The following is an 18,450-nucleotide window of genomic DNA, read 5'->3' as shown; positions in this document are numbered from 1 at the left end:
CTAATCTTTTGACAATTCTGTAGATTGAACTGTGAATAAGTAAGTATTTTAAGTGACTCAGAAGGAACAAACTGAGCATCTGTGTTTCTTAAGAGTCCAAAACACGCTTTCAATATTCCTTTTCCCTTAACATCTGTCTGGTTATATTCTTGTTCCTGAAACCAGTGTCTTAAGTCTTCATTATAATACATTGGTATTGTCGATATATTGATGTTGACAAATTATAAAATGATAGGCTGTAAATATTGACCTCTGCAGTTCACTGATAGAAAACTAAAACCCAGAATGAAATATACTTAAGCAGGAAAACTTATTACGGTAAATACTCACTACCTTACCCTATTTCTAGAAGGCTACCACTCCAAAAACTTTCATTTGATTGATTGACAGAAAAAATATGAAAACTTACAGGATTGGTAGCCTTCACTAACCACCCTGTCTACAATTTTAATAAGTCATCTCAGCATTTCATATTCATGTCTTTTCTTTTCCTTTATTGTTGTGCTGGATGGGGGAACATTGTGGCATTTATAAATGTTCTTACAATACATCAAATGTATCTCGCTTCTTTTCCCAGTGTTTTATTCCTAAGCACCTATCACTTATTAACTCACTAATTAGTTCATCTGGAATTTATATTTATATATTACCAGATTTTCTGGAATATATGAAACAAAGGGCCAGGATTTTATCTTTTCAGTTTATTCTTGTTGATCCTCAGTGTCCAGCTACAGGGGTGCCTGAAAAAAATAAATGATTAAATAGCAAATTCAAACAATGATAGATCTGTATATACTGTCTGGAATCACTGGGACCATCAAATGACATGCACTTTGAAAATATACTTGACTTAATCACCTCAACAACGTTAATATATGCTGTTGTATTACTGTTGGTCACATAGCTTAGTAAATAAATGAGCTGAAATTTGGACCCTGTTCTGCATATCATCAAAGTTCATGCCCTTTGAATTATACTACACTAATCTTCATCTAATTTCACCCCATCCATAATATATATGGCAATTTTTAAAGTCCAGGGTTTAAGTTACAAATACTAATTGTGTCAACATGACTTCACCCTTGAGAGACTCTAGCGATAGGGAAGAAGTTATTGACTATTTATGAATGACGATGACAATCTTACATTTACTAGAAAACCATAATATAATTCCCTAATTTCTCACACCAGAGAGAACTTTGGAAACAAGTTCCCAAGTGTTGGGAGGATGAGAAAATAAGAAAAAAAATCATATAGTTCCTTCACAAATTATGGGTGAGGATGAGTGCATAAATATATAGGTTAACAGTATTCATAACAATTCTATAAAGAACTGAAAAAACATAATCTCAGCATATATTCACCATGATTGTAGAATCTTAGACTCTCTTAAACTGATGATTTCACAATGAGAAGGCAATCTCTTCAATGGTTGTTGATTTTCATAAGGCTCCATTCTAGGAATACTTTTATATAGGCCCCAGTAATAATCTAACCACAAACTCTCGGTAAGAGACCCACTTTAGATTCAAAGGCCATGCAGGTTGAAAGCAATAAGATGAAAACAAAAAAATATACCATGCACTATAACCGAAGTTGGAGTGAATACACTAACATCAAACAAAGCAGACATTAAGACAAAACTTGTTAGAGTACTATTGTTTGAATGATGGTAGATGTCCCCCTCCTCAAAAAAAAATCTATGCATTGAAATTTAATCTTCGATGTAATACTATTTAGGGGTGCAGACTTCAAGAGATGATTAAATCATGAGTGGGACCTCTGAGTATGGGATTAGGGCCCCTGCATAAGAACCCAATAGAGCAGAGTTGCTCTCTGTTGTTCAGCAATAGCTCTCATCCCCTCCTGAGGATGCAGCAACAAGACAGCACCTTGGATGTCCTTACCAGACCTCAAACCTGTCAGGACCTTGATCTTGGATTCCTACCTTCTAGAATTATGAGAAAAAATGTTTTTTAAATAAACTATCCAATCTAATTTTTTTATAACAGCACAAATGGACTAAGTTGTAGAGATAAAAAAATTATATAATGCAAAATGGCCAATCTATCGGGAATATATAACACTTGTAAACATATATGCACCTAAGAACAAAGCCCCATAATACATGAAGAAAAATGAATAGAGCTGGATGGAGAAATAAACAACTCAATAATAATAGTTAAAAACTTCAATAACCCACTTTCAATTAGACAGAAAATCAAAAAGGAAATAGAAGCCTTTTATTACAACACTATCAACCAACTATACCTAGCTCTATAAATCAACTACACTAAACAGGCAACTTCAGAACTCCCCACACAACAAAAGCAGACTACAGACAGATAGTTACAGATAGATATAGATGATACAGACATATATATATTATTCTCAAGTGACACAGAACATTCTCCAGGATATAACATCTATTAGGCCAAAATGCCTTACCCAAAACACTGTGCCAAATATGACTCAGAACTTCAAAATGTCTGGATTTTAAAACTATAATATGGAGCATTTTCAGTCCATTATGAATCACTCCCACCATCAGCCTGTCCTTGGTTAGCATCCTCCAATGAAAGTTAAATAAAAACTGTAAACTGCTTCAAGTCAGATCAGACATTTTGTAATCAAATAAATTAAAAATACAAAGATGAAATTAAAAACCTATTGCTTCTATTTTCAAAGTAATTTCAAAAGAGTATTTTTCTTCATCACTGCTTCCATCATCCTAGCACAATCCACTACATCTATGCATCAAAGTAGCATTCAAATGGTATCCCTGCCTCTCTCCAGTCCAGTATCCCCAAAGCAATCAACAGTATCTAATGTTATCAGTCCACCATCCAAAACCTATCCACTGCTCTCAAAACAAAATGCAAATTCCTTATGATGGCCTTCATGGCAAGGTGCATCCCTACTTCTCCATGACATCTCCTACCCCTCCTCACTCAGTCTTCCAGTCTTTGTAGAATTCTCTTCAAAGAATTTTCATCCACCTTTAGGTCTAATCTCAGATATCACCTCTTCAAAAAGACTTTTCTTACCCTGTGTATCTTGCTATGGTTGGCCTTCTCCATGTTCTTTTTATCTTAATAAACTTAATCTTAGAGTAGCTTTTTACTTACATAAAAGTTGTAATGCACCTATTTCCTTATTGTTAACATCTTACATTACTATGGTATATGTATCACAACTAATAAACCAGAACTGATGAATTACTACTGATGAAGCTCTCTATACATTAGGAGGGCTTCACTATCTTCTTGATGCCCTTTTCTTTCCTGGGATCCTATCCAGGATACCACATGACATTTAGTCATCATGTCTCCTTGGTCTCCTCTGATCTGTGACACTTTCTGAGATGTTCCATCCTTTTTCTTCAGTTTTGAAGAGCTGGCAGGTATTTTTAAAGTTCCCCCCAACCTGCTTTCTCTGATGATTTTCTCATAATTGAACTATGGTTATAGGGTTAGAAGAAAAAGACCACAGAGGTAAAATAGTCTCTTAATTCTATCAAGGGCACTTGCTATCAACATGACTTATCACTGAGATAATGTTATCAATCATCAATAATGGACTAGAAGTGTGGCTCATAGGGTAGAGCGCCTGCTTTGCAAGTGTGAAGCCCCAAGTTCAAACCCTAGTTCCACCAAAAAAAAAAAACAAACAAACACTGATAATGTTAACCTTGATGACCTGACTGAAGTAATGCTTGCTAAGTTTCTGCACTGTAAAGTTATTCCTCCCTCCCCTTTCCACCCTAATACCATTCTGCTCTTTGGAAACAAGTCACCAAGTGATGATGAGTATCTAGCCCATACTCAAGGGCTAGAGAGAAGTGAGTTCTGCCTCTTGGGAAAGGAGATTGTATACATAAATTATTTGGAAGCATTCTGCATGGGAGATTTGTCTCTTCTCTTCCATTTATTTATTGGTTCAGCCATTTACTTATATTAGTATCCACTCATGGATGTTTATATTATAGGTTTGGTTACAATCCAATACTACAGTATAATAAATATTGTTGCTTAAATTATTACACTGTTAGTCATGGGAGGTACTTTGTCATGCCCCCATACTCTTTTTGAGCACTTTTATCATTTCTATTACTCCAAAATGATTCTGTTTCATCTTGTATGTGACCGATTGCTTTTAGTTGGAAACTTATTCAGTTAGATATAGTTCTAAGTGATTTTATTGTTACTGGGATGTCACTACTACTAGGTCCTTTCATCAAATAGATCTTTGGAGATATGTCTATATAAACTAGCCTATACATAAACACATGTCCACAGGTATTTCTAGATGTAGCCATTTGCACCTATGTGAAGCAAAACAGGAGTTTATACTGTTGAGCCCATCACCAGTCAAGTACCACATGGTTCATTTTAACTACCTTTTAATCATCCAGCATATTAGTCAGTATTCTCCAGGGAAACAGTACCAACAAGGATATACATATGTCCATCTCTCTCTCTCTCTCTCTCTCTCTCTCTCTCTCTCTCTCTCTCTCTCTTTCTCTTCCTCTTTGTGTGTGTGTGAAAAAGTACCAATGGGATATTCATATGTCTCTCTCTCTCTCTCTCTCTCTCTCTCTCTCTGTCTCTCTCTCGTACTCTCTTTTTGAGTGCATGTGTGTTAAGAAATTTATTATAAGAAATTGGCTCACATGACAATGGAGACTGACAAGTTCCAAAATCTGCAATTAGCAACAAGACAGAACTCTAGAAATGTTGATGGCATAATCTCAGTTCGAGCCTGAAGGTCTGTGAACCAGGAAAGCTGATAGGATAGTTTTGAAAGTCTACTTGTGTGAAGAAAAACAATAGCTGAAGACCCAGAAAGAGCCAGTGTTTAAGTTCAAGCACAAAAAGTCAAGAAAAATACTAATGAGCCAGCTTGAATGTAGGCAGGTAGGTGGAAGTCCTTACTCAAGGGAGGGTCAGACCTTTTATTTCATTAATTTAAGTGAATGAAAAATATCAGTAACATGGCATTGATTATATAGTTCATAATAGAAAAATAAAAAGGTGGGATATTTTGAGATTATCCCTGAAACATGAGTAAAAGTATCTTCCAGGCCAATGATAAACACATATCTATTACTGTGCTCTATGACATTAATAATCTCCATGTATTCATCATGACTTGACAGCAAAATTTTCCCTATAGACACTTCAAGGGATGGATCATGTTTTTCTCCTTAAGTTTACTTTGGTAAAGCTTAATCATGTCCAAAATGGTAGCATATTTCTTTTCAAAAGGTCCTTCTATATAACAGATGTCACCTTTAGTCTCAATAGGACAGGTCAAAAGAGAAGACTGACATGAGGCAGAGAGACCCATCATTCACTGTGTGTTTCGCCAAATGACTCAGAAGAGTAATTTCACTTCACAGCCAAAGAACCATTTGTCTCAAAGCTACCCAACAAATTTCAGCAGAGTTAATAGCTTGTTAGTCAAGCATTGTTGCACTTCTTTCAACTACTCAAATTTTCTGATCTACAAATGAACTTAACAGAAAGTATGGCAGTATGACTGACAGGCCACCATGAAAGACAAAGGAAGACTATGTGGGAGGGAATGAAAGGTGGTTGAACATTCAAAATTTCTTTCAACTCCAGGTCTGAGTTTGGGCATCCTTGATCCTACAGAATACCATGTAAGAAAAGACTGCCCTTTCTGTTTGTTGTGTCCTTCTCTCCAGGGGACTAGAGGACTCATTGGAAGCCTCCCGTCTACTCAACCCCATATGAAAGATGAGAGTAAAATGATGTTCTCAGAAAAGCAAGAAAGAGATGGACCAAGGATAAGACAAATATCTGTTAAATAAGTATGCACTGTATGCCTAGCACATTCTGTGCCCTTTTCTACTCTACTAAAAGATCTTTATGTCTTTTATTTTAAAAAAAATTAATAGTGAAACCACTTACATACATATTAATGTAAAAACAATACTCCGCAAATGTAACATAGAGGTTACAACTCCTAGCAAAGGAGTTGGGGGAGGGAGCAGGGCAAAAGTATTTCCTGTGGCTTCTGAAATATTCTTTCATAAGTACATAAAGTACCCTACTATTTGTGAGAAATGCTATCCTTCCTAAAAATCTTTTTTAACAGATTGAACAAACCAAGGAAAGCCTATGTAAATTTCTCAAAATAGCTCCCTATACATTTGAACTATTTTGTAGCTTGGTATCATGACACTAATTGAATAGGAACATGACATTTGGCACAACTGCAAGACCATATATAACAAAGGAGTGCCCAGAGGGTTCCTGGAATAAGATCTAGAGGCTTATGGGGAGCTTTTGCCCAAATTAAACTCTTGGCCACTTGCACATAATTAGCATACCAACAAGAAAAGCAAACGTAAAAGGTACAATAAGACAATGGATATCTAATACTATTACACTCTGCTCAAGGGCCATCAGTCAAAACAAACTAACTCAGAGATAAAAACAGAAAAAGAACAAGTTATTAGATGGAAGTTTTCATAGCATCTTATACCTAAGGGAGGGCTGGAATAAGAAATGTCTCTTTAATAACATTACTCTTTGACTCTGCCTATGTAGAAATGCTTCTAGGTTTTTGTCATATCCTCCCACACAACAGTTTCCAGTCCACCTCAACTTGTGTCAAACTTCTTTTGGCTAAATCGCATAGAACAGCTGTTAGAGTATGAGTTATGCTCACAAGAAACACACTGTCAAATATCCAAGGTACAGAAAGTACCAGCCACAATGCACTTTTTCTTGGCTGAATCCTCAGTGTCTGCTATCCATTTACTTGTAATTGTAGGTGATTATCTACTCATCAGCCCATTCCCTACCACTCTGAAGGGTCCAATGCACTCTCAGTTTGCCCTCCAAGTCATCCATTCCACTCTTAGAAAGTCAAATAATAGAAAGAAGCTGAGTTTCCTTTGTTCCAATCTCTTAAGCAAAACATCAGTCACATCATAGCAAAGCCAATGCCAAGGAAGAGCAGGAAATGAGCAAGGAGGAAACGTCAAGCTCTTTATTGCATCTCCCTGTGTTGTGTATGTTCACTAGCCAAAAATCATTTTTGAAGTTATGCTACAACTTTACAAATCACTCATCAAAAAACCACCTTGTTTTCAGCCACGTGACAGATTTCACACCAAAAAGTTATATCCGGAAGACAATCTTAACAGCTCATCTATACCCGTGATCATACAGTGAAATTTCCAACAAATTATTCAAATTCCCTGAGCAAATTCTACATGAAACCCTTCAACCGGTGAGAATCTCAAGAAAGCAAGTATGTCACACATGGATAATTCCACATTCACTGAGTCTTTTTTCATGACATTTTATGCTTTGAAAAGAGCAGATATGTCTTGCTGGAAGCTTTAAAAAATATATACATTTTAAAAAATAGAGTTCTGTATTACTTTTAAGCTTTTTGCTATGGCCTGAAAGCTGAATGTATTTGACCAGGCAAATTCTGAATAGATTATCCTCAGATCAACTAAAAAATGAAAGTTAACAGTTAATAGTCGGTTAATATGTGAGTAATAAATGAAATTTGACTTCCTTAAGAGGTAATACTGCAGGAATAGCAGGACTTTTGTGATTCTGGCCACCTTGCTAAAGCACTCATTTATGCATCCATCCATTCATTCATTCATTCAGACCACAATTATCCACTGAATGCCCACAAAGCAATATTAAGCTGTGCTAAGCAATTTGTTCTAAAACTTGTCCCACTCATTGCTACACTTACCGTTTTAGAAAGCAAGCCTAGAAGCCCTAAGCAAGCTAAAATAATCTCACATTAAGACATTCAAAAGGTGATATTCTAAGCACAACTGCTGAGCTGCAGAAGCCAGGAGATTTGGATAGGGAAGGAAGGGCCTAAGACCCATTTTCACAATATAATCCAGGACTCGCTGAGAAGAAAAGGTTGGTTTCCTCCAAGGATTTGTTCTGAGAGGGCTTATTCTGCAGTGGCCTTGCCTCCCACCTCTAACCAAACTAAAGCTACTCCTAGAAATTCAGGGTGTGAGTCTGATAGAACCAAGAAACTGCTTGGAAGAAGCAATAGCTTAATATTAAGAAGTCAATAGCATTTTGTTGTAGAGCTAAAGTGCCATTGTTTTCCAAATAACGCACTAAAAATTACAAAGAAACACACAAATTAGAACCATTTCAGCCATGTAATGTTCCAAGAGGTGAAGAAACTCCTAAATCCACATCAATCCTCTATTTGTTTAAACTGTGGCCAAATGCTGCTCGGCCAAATCCAACTTATGACCAGATTTGGTTGGTATAGTACAGCCTATGAGTTTTTATCTTTTTAAGTGATGGAGTTTTTTTTTCTTTAAAGAATGATGTTCCTTGACACATTAAGATTATATGAAATTCAAATTTCACTGTTGATAATAAGTAAAGCCAAACAGGAACACAGCTATGCTTCCCATTTGTATAGTGTCGATGACTGCTTCCTGACTACAACAGAAGCTACAATGCCCTCCATAGCCTAAAATGTTGTTCATCGGGCCATACAGAGAAAAAGATTGCTGGCCCCTAATTTAAACAAGATAACTGTTATCAAGTGAAGACATTGTAGAACCATGATGACATTCCTTCACCAAACCATTACCAAATTTTCCTGCCACTCTAACTCGCTTTGACCAATGTCTATCCACTTCTGCTCAGGAGGTTCTTTCTTCCAGAGTCAGCTGAGTGGGGGAGCAAAGAAAGCAAAGAAGAGAAAAGGTGTCAACAGGGAAATAATGCTTTAAAAAGCTAGAAAATATTTCAAACCACATTTACGAGGGGAGGTTGAGATTGGAAAATTGAGGTTAGCCTGGGCAAATAGTTCACAAGATCCCATTTCCCAAATAATCAGATGACAGCATAAAAAACTGATGCAGTTTAAGCCCTAGTGTTTTGTTAATAATTTTTTAAAATCTCAACCAATTTCAATGATGATTTGTTATCTCCTCCCAGTGCATCAGCTACATCATACTGACAATCAGTTGCTGTGAAAGCAGAAATACCTCTTCCATGCCCTATTTAGGAAAGTAATGAATGCAGGGAGCTTAAAAAGTTCCATAAATGCCTTACAAATAGGTACAGAAGCTGTACCTTAAAAAGACAGCCAAAACAAACTCAGTCAGTGCCAAATTTCTCTCTAGTTCAAATCTATTTTGATTAATCTCAGGGTTTTAGTAATATGGATAAAAATGAAAAACAATCTGATGTCACTATCCTTGAGTAGACTTTTCAGTCATTCTTAAAGCTATGAGAAGGCCTGCTGCAGAGAGCACACTCTAAGTGTTTAAAGGAAAAGTAAGGGAAAACCAATAAAAATATTACAGGCTAGTAAAAATAGCCATGAGCCTAAAACCAGCAAAGGTACATGACTAACATTCAAGTCTCAGTCCTTCCACAGACAGACAAAACACAAGGATATCACTAGTCCTTTCCTCTGACACTCCCCGAGCAGGTGGAGAGGGAGCTGGGAGATGCTGTGTGAGCTCAGCCACAAGCTCTCCAGGAATCTCTGAAGCTTCCTAATTTTCTTTTTGTGGTGCTTGGGCTTGAACTCGGGGCCTTCATCTTGAGCCACTCCACCAGTCCTTTTTGTGGTAGGTTTTTTCGAGATAGGGTCTCGAAAATTATTTCCTCAAGCTGGCTTTGAACCATGATCCTCCTGATCTCTGCCTTCTTGCCATCTCCACTCAACATGTCCAGCCCACTCAACAGGGGCTGTTTCAAAGTATAAAGTAACATGGCTGCTTGACCTTGAATCATGCTGTCCTGTGCTTGGCCGCATTTAAAATCATCTCATAACTCCAATTATGATTAGACTAAAGGACATAAATAAGACCCACAGTGAGGGACATCTGGAGAGTAAATGTGCTCACAAGCACTGCAATCATTAAATCTCAGAACACCTGCTTTAAAAACAGCGAGTCATTAATTACTTATCAACTGATCTGGGCAGAAACTGAGATGGGCTTCCCAAAAAACCAAGAGTAAAAATCTAAAGATAAAGAATGATATTGGGTTTGCAATAGTCAAGATATAGGAACAACCTAGATCTGCACAACAGATTTTTTCAAATGAGATACACACACACGTGCCCACGCACGCATACACAACAGAATACTATTCAGCCCTAAACAAAAATGTCAGAAAATTCTGTATTGTGACAATTCAGATGAGCCTAGAGGACATCATGTTAAGTGCAACAAACCCAACACAGACACACAAATACCATACAACTTCACTTATATGTGGCATCTACAAAAAGTTGAACTCATGTAAGGAGGAGGTATAATGGGGACTACCAGAGGCTGGAATGGAGGGTGATGGATGGGAAAAGGAGGACACTGGTCAATGGGTGTAAGTTACAGATAGACGGGAGGAGGTTGGTCAATGGGTGTAAGTTACAGTTAGATAGGAGGAGTAAGTTCTAGTGATCTATTGCACAGCGTGATGGCCGCAGTTAACAGTATTGCATGTGTATTTCAAAATGGCTGAAAGAGAAGACTTTAGATGTTCTTACCACAAAGAAATGATGAATATGTGAGATGACGGATATGTGAATTAGCCCAGTTGAACCATTCCAGAATGTCTACAGTGCATTGAAACATCTCATTGTACCCCATAAATTTATACAATTATTATTTGTTAATTAAAACATAAAGAGTTATACAGAAAGAAGGGTAATTAACCTCACTTCAGTGACAACAGAGGGAAGGTAACAAGAGGGATTTAGCAGGAGACAATAGACCAGGCCTACCTCTTAACACATTGAGCAAGCAATAATGATCAGAGAACTAGAGATACATGACACCTACTCTGTGCCAGATACCACTCTCAGCACTTCACATATATTTATGTGCCTAATGCTCAAATTAATATATAGCAGAAGTCCCACTTCATCTCATTTAAAAAAAAATAAGTTAACTGAAGTACAAAGAGTTTACCTTATCCAAGATAACATTCCAACTTTCCACTTACATGTGCTTTTCTATCTGCACTCAGTACAGTCTGACTCTTACTGCAAGGTTAAGATTTCCCATAAATACTTCAGCAAATGTTATCTCTTCATAGATCCATATCTATGGAAAAGTACTGAACGCATACATAAACTGGAAGACAGAATAATCAGTTTATAATGTCACCAACATCTCAAAATAAATTTAATCTTCTATGTTCTTGCATCTAACTAATTTTAAACCATATTATGTGATTCAAAATGTATCATCTTGGATGTATTAATGAATTAACTAGATTATTCAAGTAGGTAGGCAAGTAAGTGCATTTCAATTACCTCAAATGTCTTAACTAACTCCTATTGCTAATGGTGAAACAATTAAGCTTCAAATGTATTGAAGAGGCTGCATCTGCTGGCTTTCTATTGTGTCATATTGCTAAGCTTCATGGAAATCCAATGAGATGGAGAGATTTTAACCACAATTCTCAAAGAATTCTAATCTGAGTGAGAAAACAAGTAAAACACACTTTCAGACTCTCATGCATTCCTGCTTCCTATCTGCTCCTTGCCCTTCACTGACCCCATCTCCCAGTGAGTACTACAGGACAGATGCCTCATGCTAAAACCCAATTCTGAATATATATACCACTGTGGAGCGAACCTCCCATACATTTCTAACCTCCTTTGGGTCAGATGCCCAGGGGCAAAGTTATGGTGATGCCTATTAGTCCATCTGGACCTGATGAGGACCGGATCAGGAGATCAGAGCCAAGTTAGAAGCTATTTCCTACAGTGAGTTAAAGACACCTATTCTCTTTAAAAGAAAGACTTAGACTCCAGAGGTAGAATCTATTTTCTCTTCCCTAGAATCTCAGTGGTTCGTATGACTTGATTTAAACATGAAAATGCAGCAGATGTGAAACCCTGACTTCCAAGGTTGGGCCTTATAAGATTTGTAACTTTCACTCACGTACTCCTGAAGTCCAGCTATCACAGTGCAGGAAGCATAGCACACGGGAGAAGAACTGAGGCACCAGGTGTGGTTCCAACTGAGCTCCCAGCCCTCAGCCAGCATCAAGAACAAGCCAAACCGTGAACCGTCCTGTATGTGCGCATCCAGCCAAACCTCTGGATTACTGCTCCAGACGATGCCACATGTGGAAAAGAACTTTCAGCTGACCCCAGTCAATACACATACTCTGACTGAAGACACAATAATTGACAGCTGATGTTTAAACCACTCCTCACTGAAGTGGTTTGTTATGCAGCAAAGGAGAGTCAAAAACCTTTCTCAATCCTTTTAAGAGACCCAAGCAGAAACCAGTTCCTATTTGTCTAGAGCTTGCACAGGCCAAGTCATGATAGACCCAGAAACATCAAGATGCTAGGAGAGGACTGAGAAGAACATTCCAATGTGGCAGATAGGACCCTGGAGCCAGACTGAGTGCACTGAATCCTGGCTTTGCCTTTTATTAGGTATATCTCTCATAGAAATTTTCTGAATTTCATTCAGTTTCCTTTTGTGTAAAATAGAGATAATAATATTCCTCATATGTTATGAAGATTAAATATAAGTATACACATAACTAAAGGACTTAGAACAGTGCCTGGCACATAGTCAGTGTTTAGCAAACATTCACTCTGGATAGCACTGCTTATTCTCTCTCCTATTTAATGGCCAAGGAACCACCTGTTCACAGTTTTAGAATGGTTTTCTACTTAGGAAAGGGAAGGGAAGGGAAGGGCCACACTCTTCCTCTTTGATTCTACACTGTGAGGAAGTGGATTTCTACCCGGCCATGGAGACGTGAAAGTGATGACTGTTACTTCTGATTGACCTCACCTGCAACTAAGAATCTGAATGAATGCTCAGGTTGTAGATCACCAATAACAGAAAAGCCAAACTTTATCTGAGCCTAAACTACTCCTACATGTAAGAATCCAGTCTTTGGGAACTTTATATCGGATTTCTGTCCACCGAGAGTACCAAGCTTGGGCTGGTGGTATAGCTCAATGGTAGAGCACTTGCCTAGCATACGTAAGGCCCTGGGTTCAATCCCCCAAACTTCACCAAAAAAACAAAACAAAGCAAAACTACCAGGCTATCTATCTATCTACCTATCTATAAAATGGAGTCCTAGAAAGTTATTTTATCTGTGGCATGATTTGAGCTATGCATCACATTCATATAAACTTTGTTTCTAACTATTGCTCTTGCAGTTGAATGCAATAATCAGATCATATTACAGCTCACAGTAGTATTTACATGTGCTGTAATAAAACTAATCCTAAACGCCTTAGCAATATTGAATTAGTTCTGGGGTGTGGGTTCTTTTGGGGGAAACAGGAGAATCATGTCATATACAGTTTGGGGAGTTGTTTCTGATAAAATAATTACTAAATTACTTTAATGAAACAAAAGACAATAGCAATCAACTCTTTTCTGCTATAGAATTAAAATTAGTAAATAATAATTTTGCCCCAGCCTTTTTATGTCTATTTTAAAATGTTTATCAAAGACCTATTTCAATTTACTTCAAAATCAACAATTTCCTGTGAATTACTATACAATGGCCATAAGTTACAAGTTTTTGAAATACTTAGCATTCTCTTTCAGCTCTTGAGAACCTGACCGTAGTCCTTCTCATTGGACTTTTCAACAGAGTAACAAAGCTCTCCCATTTCTCATCTTCTCACATACTTCTATCTGCAAAATTATTATAGACACAATAATATCAGCCAGATCCTGATTTTGGACATGGTTCTATCTATTTTGAAGACAACTCTGATAGATCCATCAGTTGGTACCCAAGTAGTTCAACCACTTGAGCTGCGGAAATGTGTCAGTACCACTCGACCACATGAGTTACCTTCCTCTTTATAACTTATAAGCCTTGGGTCAACTTGAGAAAATTCACATTTTCATTTCATGCTTGCTAATCATGCCTTAAATAGCAACTATCCAAGATGCAAATTAATTTCAAACTATATGAATGATGCAGTAATTTAAATTGTAATACAGTAATAATTCAGTTTCCAGGTTCCTTCTGCAAACACTACAATTTTGCTCAATGCAAACCAAATTTGGTAGTTAAGATAGAAACAGGGAACCTTAGGTTTTATTACTTTTTCCCCTCCTCTATTTTCCTATTCATTCTTCCTTTTCCTTCCATTATCTCTTTTGTTTTGAATTCTTTTATGTCTGCTTAATTTCAGCCCTGTCTCACTACCAAATCTCATCAGTAACATATTATTCTGCTTTTCTTTAAGGTGTCACTCTTAATATTATGTATTTTATATTCCATGAGCTAACTCAAGAACTTGAACCAGTTCCACCAGGGAGAACCAGTTCCACCAGAGAGAAAGAGAGAGACAGAGAGAGAGAAAGAAAGAAAGAGAGAGGGTATTCATAGGTCTATAGTATTGTGTGGTCATGTGATGTTTAAGATACACAATTTCAGTAGTATTGCTGAGAATAACTGCAGGGAGTACATCTGCATTTACTATGTAATTGAACACAGTAAACAACGAAAGTGGCCAAAATTTAACTGTTAAAAAAATTTCATATGAAAAAGAAAGCCTAGTTAAGAGAAAAGGGTGTTCAGATTAGAGCTGACGGATTCAACCAAAGTTTCCATAGTAGCCAAGTTCTGCTTTACATATACGTTTCCTATAAGTGCTGCTCATCAGGGCTTAAATACATTAATGAAATTCTACTAAATTGTGCAACATTTCTAATTAGTAAAACAGATTTAAATGGATAGATGATACTCTACCAACTTGCTGTTTTAGAAGCAAAAATGAGTATAATTTTGTCAGTGAATAACAGATTATTAAAATGTCCTTTGAGTTTCTCAGATAAAATGTGATGGCTTTCTTAAAGCACATCTCTACAAATTCTAAATCTTGGTTTAACTGCAATTTGCATCAAATATTTTTAAGCACTAAAAGTAAATATCCTAAGTAATAACTAAACTCAAGTGCCCTCATGCTAATGAAATCATTTCTGGAGAAGCAAACATGGTAAATGTGTACCTGGCAAGGTTGTTTCATTTTAATGGCTATAACGTGATATCTATAGCAGCAGAGTTCACAAGTCCAGGAGCCCCTCTCACTGATCCACTTCAGCAGGCACAGCTGATGTGTGTACCGAACTGACCCATCGCATCGGCAGGGGTTTAACAGCTCACCCTGAAAAGAAAAGAGCTTACAATGAATATTTGCGTCTGTTTCTCTATCTTAAAACACATGCTTGCTTTCTTTTCTTTCAAGGCCATACCCAGAAGGATACAAGCTGACACTATCCCAGAAAATCAAATTAAAGTTTTATACCTCTGATGGGAATGGAACTAAAGTCTTGAAACTATTTCAAAGATACTTAGAGTTATGACATAAATGTTCTACCAACATACAAAATGTCTGCAAAATATAGCTCCCAAAACCGCTGGGGGAAAGCTGTACTATTAAATCTCTTTAATAACTTTTAAGTGGATGGTCAGATGCATTTCCTCTGCAGTTATTCTTAATCATTGCTAAAGAAGAAGTGCACAGCAATCTTGCAATAGCATTACGCTTTTATTTTTTCTAAATGTAGCATCATAAATATTGACTTGAGGCACGATATTTCTGAAAGCCTGCATATTGTTATGCAATTTCCTTACTTTTAAAAATATTAAACCTAATGTTTTCTCACACCACACAATTGTAAGAGAGATACATTGTCCTTTCCTCTACGTGATTACTCTCATGTAAGTTTGCATGGACCTCTAATGGTGTTTACGATTTAGAACTGTGCTTCTAACAACATTTAAAGTACATTATTGGCTAAACAGCTTTTTTTTTCAAAGTACTTTCTTTTGTAAGAACTATGTTTTTCACATTAGTGAGAATCAATCACTAAAATCTACTAAGTGAATACTCTGCTCTTCTTTTATCGTGACATGACTTCACCTCCAGTTTGTATTCTAATGTATCAGTTTCAGGAAATACACACCTCACCTTACATCCTATAGTTTTTGTTGTTGTTTTGCTTGTACGTATATGCCAAAATCCTTTCAATTAATTCCCAGGAAATACGACATCACAATATCATTAAAGCACCTGAGGAGTGTCTTAACTGTAAAATCAGGTAGGGAGGAGGGGGAAATACAGATCAAGTGAGCCCCGCTTTCGCCCCCGGGACATTTGTATCCGCCTTCACAGGAAGGGAGAGGGGACAGCCTGAAGCCATGGCTTAGAAGGCAGGATCTGACCGACCGAACCCGAGACACGCTGCGAGGCGCGCGCTGTCCGCGGTGCTGAAAGGTCCGCGGCCCCGGGTCCCGCCGGGCCTCACCTGCTCGGCACCCTGGAAACAGATCTTGCAGATGGGCTGGTGGTGCTGGTGCTGGTGGCCGACGCGCGGCTCGCCGCTGCCGCTGCTGCTGCTGCGACTGCTGCAGACGGAGCGCGTCTCGGGCTGGTCGCCCGCGCCCCGCCGCTCGCCCTCCCCGCCCGCGACGGCCTCAGGCTTCCCCGCCGCCGCCTCGGGGGCCGCCGCCTCGGGGAGGCACCGCGGACCTTCCCCGCAGTCGCCAGCCGCCGACACCTCCTGGCCAGCGGGTGGCAGGGCCAGCGGCGGCGGCGGCAGGTCGTCTGCGCCCCTGCGCCGCGGTGCCACCTCCCCGGGCGGCTCCACCAACCCCGCGGCGTGCTCGGGGGACACGGGCAGCGGCGGCGGGTAGCGCGGGGCCGCCGGGACCGGGGCCGGCTCTCCCGGCGGGGGCGGCGGCGGCTCGGTGTCCCCGCTCTCCGCCCCGCGACTTCGGCTGCTGCCGTGGCCGCCCTCAAAGCTCATGGTGACACCGCCGCCGCCCTCCTGCCTGCTCGGCTGGCGGGCCTGAGAGACAGCGGAGGGGAAGGGCGGAAAGAGTGGGAAGGGCGGATGCTGGGGAATGGGGACGCGAGCGCCAGGGGCTGGCAGGGCGGGACGCGGAGGGGACGCGGCGGGCCCGGCGGCGGCGGAGGCGGCTGCTCGGCGGAGCCGCCGGCTCGGCTCTGAAGGAGGCGGCGCCGAACTGGGCTGCGCGTGAGAGCCGCGCGCCGGGGCGGGGAGGAGCCGCGCGGCGGAGTGGGGGCGGGGCGGGGTGGCGCTTGGCCCGTGGGGGAGCAGATCGAGGGAGGGAAGTGGGGGCGCGAACCCCGAGCGAGGTGCCCCGAGGCAGGGCCGGAATTGGGGGAGCCCTCGGCCGCCTCCACCAACCCCGCCCCAGGGCGCTCACGTCGGTTCCGGGGCGGGTTACCCCTCTCCAAACGGCGCGGCACTGCGGCTCCGGTGCGCGGGGCGAGAGGAGGAGGGGTCGAGGCCGCGTGGCCAGAAGCCGTTACTGGGAGGCTAAGTGGGATGCGGCGACACCGGCCGGACGGGAGCGCAGTTATCCAAGCGGAGACCCGCGTAGGGTCGAGGGGGCGGGGCTGGGTTTCTTGCTCCCCACGGCCGCTGATGGGGGCGCGGGAAAGACGCGCGGGACCCAGTACTGTAACAGCCACTGCCCTTCGCTCACTGGGCGCAGAGCCCTCGCTCCCTCAAGGGCACTCTCCCTGACCCCATTCAAACAGAAGTCTGGAACATTTGTCCTCCCACTGTCTGTTCCCCGCCCCGAACACCCCCCTGACCCTCAAGAGACCTCCACCTCCCCTTTGTTTTGCAGTATCTACCCTAGGTTATTTCTGAATACCTAGCTGCCTCATAGGTCTGAGGGGCTTTCCCTGGAATGATTCCTAATAAGTCCTGATGCTTACTTGTGGTGACTTTCGTCCTGCCTGTAAGGACACCCCCATTACACGGGAAAACTAACTGCAACCTGGAACCTAGAAAATTTTACTCACTCTGAACCCAGTTTCTCTATAACTCCACCCCACAAAACCTCTCCTAGAGTCCTCTATGGCCCAGGTCCTTTCTGAAATAAACTCATTTGCAGAGAACGGGACAAAAATCTGTGCTCTTGCAGTAGATTGCAAATTAGTGCCGTATGAAATCACAAGTCATTGGATTTATATACTGCAATGTGTCATGATTTTCACTGATGTCTTTGAGGCTGCACTTCACAGCTGAAGACCCAGATAGGCAAACTAACTTGTTCAAGGTTAGAAGTCTGTTAACAACTTTTTTTATCTCCCTTACCTTCCTGACATCCAGATGGTCTGACTCAAACACCAATGATTTTTTTTTTTCCAATCCTTCCTTCTTGATTCTAAAACATGTTTTGTTTGGTGGCACTGACTTCCATTAACAGATGTTTTGAAATGGTTAAGATAAAAGACCAACTTAAGTTGATTTTTCAATTACACATCTTGGCAGTAAGAAATATATTTTATTTCGTTTTTTAAGAAAAGATCCTGCTCTTTTGACAGATATGGGTTTGACTGGAACAAAGGTAGCAAAAAAGAATTCAAGAATGCTGTGTCACAAAAGGCCTCAGCTGAAATAGT

At 40.1% G+C, this 18,450-nt stretch overlaps 1 protein-coding gene across 1 annotated transcript in view; it reads right to left on the bottom strand.

Moving 5' to 3' along the window:
- The window catches only part of Marchf11 (membrane associated ring-CH-type finger 11), a 101,728-nt gene extending 84,746 nt beyond the window's left edge, over nucleotides 1-16,982 (bottom strand). The window contains exons 1-2 of the mRNA XM_074075354.1: nucleotides 16,316-16,982; nucleotides 15,016-15,171 (exon numbers count right to left, since the gene is read on the bottom strand). Coding sequence (XP_073931455.1) covers nucleotides 15,016-15,171; nucleotides 16,316-16,816 — 657 coding nt within the window. The 5' untranslated portion in view covers nucleotides 16,817-16,982. The remainder of the gene's footprint in view (nucleotides 1-15,015; nucleotides 15,172-16,315) is intronic.
- Nucleotides 16,983-18,450: the final 1,468 nt, after the last annotated feature.

The sequence above is a fragment of the Castor canadensis genome, chromosome 6, assembly GCF_047511655.1.
Source record: "Castor canadensis chromosome 6, mCasCan1.hap1v2, whole genome shotgun sequence".
In the NCBI taxonomy this organism is placed as follows: domain Eukaryota; kingdom Metazoa; phylum Chordata; class Mammalia; order Rodentia; family Castoridae; genus Castor; species Castor canadensis.
Note: the sequence above shows the minus strand (reverse complement) of the source record. Positions and strands in the feature narration are given on the sequence as shown.